At 35.3% G+C, this 7,182-nt stretch overlaps 2 protein-coding genes across 2 annotated transcripts; both read left to right on the top strand.

Moving 5' to 3' along the window:
* Positions 1-296: 296 nt before the first annotated feature.
* On the top strand, positions 297-4,243 carry LOC136063504 (calcium-dependent mitochondrial ATP-magnesium/phosphate carrier protein 2-like). The gene is made up of 5 exons (XM_065764007.1): positions 297-555; positions 697-1,337; positions 2,405-3,193; positions 3,309-3,402; positions 3,509-4,243. Exons 2-5 carry the CDS (start codon positions 938-940, stop codon positions 3,699-3,701), a joined length of 1,476 nt encoding a protein of 491 aa, XP_065620079.1. The 5' UTR covers positions 297-555; positions 697-937; the 3' UTR covers positions 3,702-4,243.
* A 1,390-nt stretch (positions 4,244-5,633) lies between these two features.
* Positions 5,634-6,858, top strand: LOC111994460 (small ribosomal subunit protein eS27y). Its single transcript, XM_024026376.2, has 4 exons — positions 5,634-5,762; positions 5,973-6,074; positions 6,198-6,226; positions 6,488-6,858. The coding sequence occupies exons 1-4, from the start codon at positions 5,760-5,762 to the stop codon at positions 6,612-6,614; spliced, it is 261 nt and encodes an 86-aa protein (XP_023882144.1). The 5' UTR covers positions 5,634-5,759; the 3' UTR covers positions 6,615-6,858.
* The last annotated feature ends 324 nt before the right edge of the window (positions 6,859-7,182 follow it).

Genomic DNA, 7,182 nt, shown 5'->3' with positions numbered 1-7,182 from the left:
GTCAACCCGCAATTAAAATTTGAAGTCTAATCGAATCTTTTACTTAATGGGTGGGCAACGTGGCCGCAAAACTCACGCTATTACGGACATCAATAAGAATATGCGTACCAAATTTATTTCTACAAATTTCAAATTTAATTCAAAAATGGAAAATATATTTATATAAATAAAAAAAAAATCTTTTTTTTTGGAGAATCATATAAATAAATAAAAATCAAAATGTAAGAAAGAAAGAAAAAAAAAATTTATATTATTATATTTATATATCCTCCGCTGCAACCCTTCCTTTTCTGTCTCACATTGTCCGATTGATCGCAATCACATTTTTATTATTATTACTATTTTTCCCAAAAACCCAAAAAAAGAAAGCAACAAAGAAAAAAATAGAAAAAATCTCTCTGTCTCTCTCTCTCTAACTTTCTGTGTGTCTCTCTCTCGCTCTCATTCTCATTCTCTCGCCGGCGATTTCCTCCATAGCCGGCGAAAATGACCAATTCAAAGTGGAGTCACACGTGGGTATTTCTTCCTTGAATCTTCTTCGTCTTCGTTTCCACGGTAAACCCATTCTTTTCCTTCTTTTCACATTTGTTTTTTTGTTCCAGTCCTTTTCCGTGTTGAATTTCACTCACACAATCCCCCTAACCTTAAATTTTTTTTCCCTCTTTATTTTTCATCGTATACCATATATATAATCAGATTCGATCGCTTTCAGAATTTATAGTTACTTAAATCTTTAGTGCTTTGCAAAAAAGAAAAAAAGAAAAAAAAAGTGAGCTGAATCTAAGGTTGTGATTAGACCCATAATCCATTTGGGTCTGTATCTGATGTGTTAGTGCATTTAAAAAGGTCTAAGAATCATAAAAATCAAAAGGGTCATTTTTTGTTTGGGGGGTTTGTGTGTGAGTGATTAAGTGTGTGTTATGTTAGGTTGTGTAGAATGGAAACTAAGCCAAACAAAGAGTGCTGCAATCCTGTTAAGAAACCAGGGCCGGTTTCGATGGATCATGTGTTGTTGGCACTGAGAGAGACTAAGGAAGAGAGGGATGTGAGAATCAGAAGTCTCTTTAATTTCTTTGACACTACCAATGCTGGCTATTTGGACTATACCCTGATTGAGACTGGCCTTTCTGCTCTCCAAATACCCGCCGAGTATAAGTATGCTAAGGATTTGTTAAACGTGTGTGACTCCAATAAAGATGGGCGTGTTGATTACCAAGAGTTTAGGCGGTACATGGACGATAAGGAGCTCGAGCTTTACCATATCTTTCAAGCCATTGATGTTGAACATAATGGTTGCATTACGCCCGAAGAGCTCTTGGATGCACTTCTTAGGGCAGGTAAATCCGTGCTCCGATTATTTGTACTGAATGGTCTTTTTATGCTTCTGCTGATTTGTGGAGTAATTTTTGTTCATGCATACAACAATGTTACCATTTTAATAAGGGTTATTGGGCATTGCAAATGGAGATTTAGTTCACCTACTTCTTTTTAGGCAGTTTATGAGAATGTCTATATGTCTGTTCTACAGTCTCAAGTTTGCATAACCACCATCTCCATTAAGACCTCTTTAACTTTCAAGCAGTTATTTATTGATTGGTAAGTTACACACACGCTCAATAGGTTTTTAACCCATGACCTCACCTTTCACCTAGAACTTATAAGGGGAGGAGGAGGTGCTAATTGAGCTAGAGCTCATTGGCAATTGCGGTAAAATTTGTTTGGAAACCATAATTTGAACACACATTCATATCCTTTTGAACAATAGTTTTGTACAAATGTATTGATAAGTGAAAAATGCACATGGAATACGAGAAAACTGCTCCTCTTCATGACTGCATGTAGACTGTAGAGAACTATTGGTCCGTACTTATTAAAAAAAAAAAAAAAAAAAAAAACTATTGGTGTGTAATAAGGAATTATAATATTTTTATGTTAGTAATAATATCCTTTCTTGGTGAATAACAAGGGCTGGATTGCTTTTTAATTTATTGAATCTTTTTCCTAGAAAAATATTCAAATGGCTGACAAATTACCTTCTTTATAGGTGCACACGTGCAGTTATTTGAATTCATTAAGAACAAAGTAGTTGCATCATGTTTATGTCTTCCATTCCAACTCATTTTTCTCTTCTGAAATAATCTGGAAAACTGCATAAATTTCCTTCCTCTCCTCCCCCTCTCCCCTCGTGTTTCTAACATTAAATGCTTAAAGCTTGAGTGACAGGTCTGCAATCCATATGGGTTGCATTTTGTTTTGTACAATCATTTCAGCATCCTTTTTATCTGTTAATATATATTTTTATATATGTGCACTTAAAATCAAAGTGAAGTCAGGCAGTCAGGCTAGAGGATTTCTTTTAGCATGTTGTTTCATTCTATAAGCCACACCAGTCTCTCTTTTGTAGGGATTGAAATTGATGATGAAGAGCTTGCCCGTTTTGTTGAGCGTGTTGATAAGGATAACAATGGGGTTATTACATTTGAAGAATGGAGAGATTTTCTTCTGCTCTACCCTCATGAGGCAACCATTGAGAACATTTATCAGTATTTAGAGAGGGTATGTCTTGTTGATATTGGGGAACAGACTGTAATCCCAGAGGGCATCAGTAAGCATATCCATGCAAGTAGATATCTTATTGCTGGTGGAGTAGCAGGAGCGACATCCCGTACAGCTACTGCTCCTCTTGATCGTCTAAAGGTTGTTTTGCAAGTACAAACAACACGGGCTCGCATTATGCCAGCTGTAAGGGAGATACTGAGAGAAGGTGGCTTCTTGGGATTCTTTCGAGGCAATGGGCTAAATGTCATGAAGGTGGCCCCTGAAAGTGCCATCAGGTTCTACATGTATGAATTACTGAAAGGTTTTGTTGCGGATTTTAAAGGGGAAGAAGATAAGGCTGATATTGGCACTAGTGGACGCCTATTTGCTGGTGGTTTAGCTGGTGCTGTGGCACAGGCTTCTATTTATCCGATGGATCTTGTAAAAACTCGAATACAAACATGTTCTTTTGAAGGTGGAAGAGTTCCTAGTCTTAGAAAACTGTCACGGGATATATGGGTACAAGAGGGACCCCGGGCATTCTATAGGGGCATTGTTCCATCCCTTCTTGGGATTGTCCCTTATGCTGGAATCGATCTTGCTGCATATGAAACCTTGAAAGATTTGTCCAAGAAGTATATTCTTCAGGATGGTGGTAAGGTCCTAATATCTTAAATAGCTATCTTCTTCTCATCAACCTTGCTTCCATTGTGTGTGTTTTGTTCCAGACCTGCCTTTATGTTGTATATTGAACTTTGTTAGCTTTCCAGTTGAAGCAGGTCCTGTTGTGCAATTGGGATGTGGGACAATATCAGGGGCTCTTGGAGCAACATGCGTTTATCCATTGCAGGTTGTCAGGACAAGGTAAATTATAATTATATCACTTTCTTGGTTGTTGATCTAGTTTTGAGTGAACTTTTATTTATTTTAGTCTCTCTAATATGAAGCTAATTTTGCTACTGGTTTCCAGAATGCAAGCTCAGCAATCTAATGCAGATACTCCTTATCAGGGGATGGCTGATGTATTTAGGAGAACCTTTCAACATGAAGGGTTGAGGGGGTTCTACAAAGGAATATTCCCGAATCTGCTGAAAGTCGTTCCTTCCGCAAGTATTACTTACATGGTTTACGAGAGCATGAAAAAGAGTCTGAATCTGGAATGAAGAAGTATGCAGCTTCATTCAATGATTATTGCTTTTGACACGCTGACTGTAGAGTTGACAAATGGTGAGGATTGTTCCATTATAAAGATGATGATGACAAGAATAAGGTCTCTTAAGTTAATATTCAAACAATTACTGGAGTTAGAACACAAATAATGTTGCTAGGATCGGGTATCTTGAACTTGAAGGGTGAGATTTATTTGTCATTGGCTGGAACTTCGTATGCATTAGCACACATTGTTGTGTTATAGAGATATATACGGGACACAATTCACTAAAAAACCGATTTTGTAATTCTTTTTAGTGGCTCGATTCATTCAAAATTACTGTCTTGCAGAATTTGATTTATTTTTGTATGTTAGACTTCATGTGTCCCAAGCTTTCTGCAGCATGCTCATATACTGCTTTTCCATTCACCAGGAGTTCCTAGGCATTGTTCCTTCTTTTCCAGGAGTTATGTAATTTTGGTTATAAATTTTACTAACAGGTTGATAAAAAAAGTATTTGAATTTTACCATGGAGGACAAAGTATTGAATACTTACTTTTGTGTTGAATATTTTATTTCGGTTTATCATGTATTTGATTGGTAGAATTATTTCCCAATTGAAGATTGGGAATTTTGTAGTGGTTGGTTGATTGTATGAAGTAAGACTCCATTTATTGGGGAAGATGCTATGTGCTAAAAAGTACTTGTAATTGTGACTTTGATATGTTATTTACGAAAGTGCAAAATTCTAAAGTCCCGTTTGGATTGAGAGAAAGTAGAGTAAAGTTGGCTGAAAATAAGCTAATTTTAGGTCAAATTTATTCTACTTTGCTTTACTTTCCCTCCCTCTCCCTTAATCCAAACATACCATAAATTGAGATTCTAATTTGGGTAGTAGTTGATAAAACTATGATGGTTGATAAGAATGTAAATGTAAATTAACAAGGTTTCCTATTCTCCATTTGGACAACAAAAGACAACAAAAAAAAAAAATCTATTTTTTTTTTCTTAATCTCTAAGCTTTGATTTTACCACATGGATTTGAATTCACGTATTAGTTTCAGTTAGTTTAGTTGATAATGTTTATAAATAGCAATTATTATACAGTATATGATATAAATTAAAATTATACATATATAAAAGCCCAACAATTTACCATATTTTTAAATATGCATCTAACAATTGAACGTTGTATGTGATCAGAAGTATGGTCTTACATGCTATTTGTGTGATATTGTAGTCCTTGGGTTGTGATAAGGAGAAGGGGATTATAAGTGAGTTAGTGAGAGGGCTTTATGGAGAGTTTTTCTTATCAGACTTGAAATGAAATGGCCTTACTTGAGCTAGGTGAATAAATTACTATATTTTTGCCCTTTTCAGCTTGTGTCATTTGGTCTATTTATTTATTTGTTTGGGTTAAGTTTAAAATTATTGGCAACTTCAACTATTAATCATAAACCATGACAAATTAGTAAATATACTTTCTCCAAAAAAAAGAAGAAGTAAATATACGTCTTAAACTAAATTATTTTATTTGGAACTAATCTGAAATGTCCATATTCATAGATTAAATTAGTGTTGAAATTATCATATTCATATCTCTGAGTAGATTATTCTCACACTAACATTTTAAATATTTTCCTAATTTAAAAATAAATAAAACAATTACCCGCTAATGCTTTCAAAAAAAAAAAAAAACATTTACCCGCTAATACCATAATAATAAAAATATGTCAAATTTAGACAAAATTATATTAACGTCGAAAATCGATTTCACGATTTCAAATTTTTTTATTTTGTTGTGTTTGGTTCTTTATAGGTGGATAGGCAGAAGAGATACGTCGCCGTTTTGGGTGGGACAACACTTTAAATACGAAAAGAAGGTGAAGGGCCAAGATGTAAGGGAGACTAATCGGACGGCTGAGAGAAACCCATTTGGGCTTTATATATATCAAACCCTTTGTTAGGGTTTCTTCTCTCTGCTCTTTGCTCGCCATATCCGCAGCAGCAATACTGTGAATACGGCTCTTTCCACTGTTTCTCGAGTTCTCTCCTCAAATCTTCTTCCAAAATGGTCAGTCACTTCAACCCGTCTTCTTCAACACCTTCATTTGTTTTTATTTCTTGCTTTTCTATAATTTTCAGATCCAAAAACTTTGTTCTCTGTTTACTTTGATATTGTCTTTATTATGTTCTAGATGATAGGAATAGCTTGGATTTTCGTTTTAGTGAAATGGGTTTTTGTTTTTGTTATTAAAAACATGAAAATTTTGTGGGAGATCAGGTTCTTCAGAACGATATTGATTTGCTGAACCCTCCGGCGGAGCTCGAGAAAAGGAAGCACAAGCTTAAGCGTCTTGTTCAGTCGCCCAACTCATTTTTCATGGTACTAATTCCGACTCTTATAGTTTTTCTATTTATGTGTGGCAGTTTTATTGAACTAGTTACTTTAGGCTCTGACTCTGTCTCTCTTTTTCTTTTCTTTTCTTTTTTTTTGCTTTTGTTTTAGGATGTGAAATGCCAAGGCTGTTTCAACATGTAAGTAGTTTTGTTATTTTTCCTATTTTTGATTAATAGTTTGTTTACATTAATGTTATGCCTGGGAATTTAGGATTCCCTGTATTGGTTTGATTAGGAATCTGCTAAGATTCCCGGAAATGTGACGTACCCATGTTTGGTTTATTCTTATGAATCTTTTAGGAACTGTTTTTCCAACATGTGAATTAGCTTTTTGGAATTTGTTATTTTGGTGTGGATTTGATTGTTAAATTGTGCAATGTTGGTTTTGTTGGATTGCAGCACAACTGTTTTTAGCCACTCCCAAACTGTGGTGGTTTGCGGTAACTGCCAGACTGTGTTATGCCAGCCGACTGGTGGACGTGCTCGCCTCACCGAGGGCTGCTCTTTCAGGAAAAAGGGTGACTGAGGGCTTTAGCTCTGTTTTTCCCATTACACAATCATGACATTAGGATGGTTTCACTTGGCGATTCTGGAATCGAAATTGGGGCATCATTTTGTTTTGCTTATGATATATTTGTTTTGTTAGTACTCTTGGCACTTTGCAAGTTCTAGTTTATGTTGCTCTTTTTGTTTTTCCCAACTGTATTGGATATGGTTTTGTTTTAAGATGATATAATTTTTAACCAGTTTTGAGCTGTATTTGTTTTGAATCATGTCTCACATCTTGAATGATATATTTGTGATTCACAATTTTTACTTGCAAATACTAATCTGGGATTTGTGGTCAAGAGACCCAAGAATGAAATTGGTTATCCTATCTACTTCACTACTCATTAGTTTTCGCAGCTCCAGTGTACTGCCATTGGCTTATATTGGTGAACCATATTCTGTAGTTTTACATTGTATTTTACCTGGTTCTAGTCATCCAATCCAGATGCATTCAAGAATCAAGTGATTCTTCATTGGAACCTCATTGTCAATGACCTTGTTAAAGGTTGTGATTGGATGCACATGAAATTGAAATGCACTGGCTT

Source organism: Quercus suber, unplaced genomic scaffold (genome assembly GCF_002906115.3).
Source record: "Quercus suber isolate HL8 unplaced genomic scaffold, Cork oak 2.0 scaffold_537, whole genome shotgun sequence".
In the NCBI taxonomy this organism is placed as follows: Eukaryota; Viridiplantae; Streptophyta; class Magnoliopsida; order Fagales; family Fagaceae; genus Quercus; species Quercus suber.
Note: the sequence above shows the minus strand (reverse complement) of the source record. Positions and strands in the feature narration are given on the sequence as shown.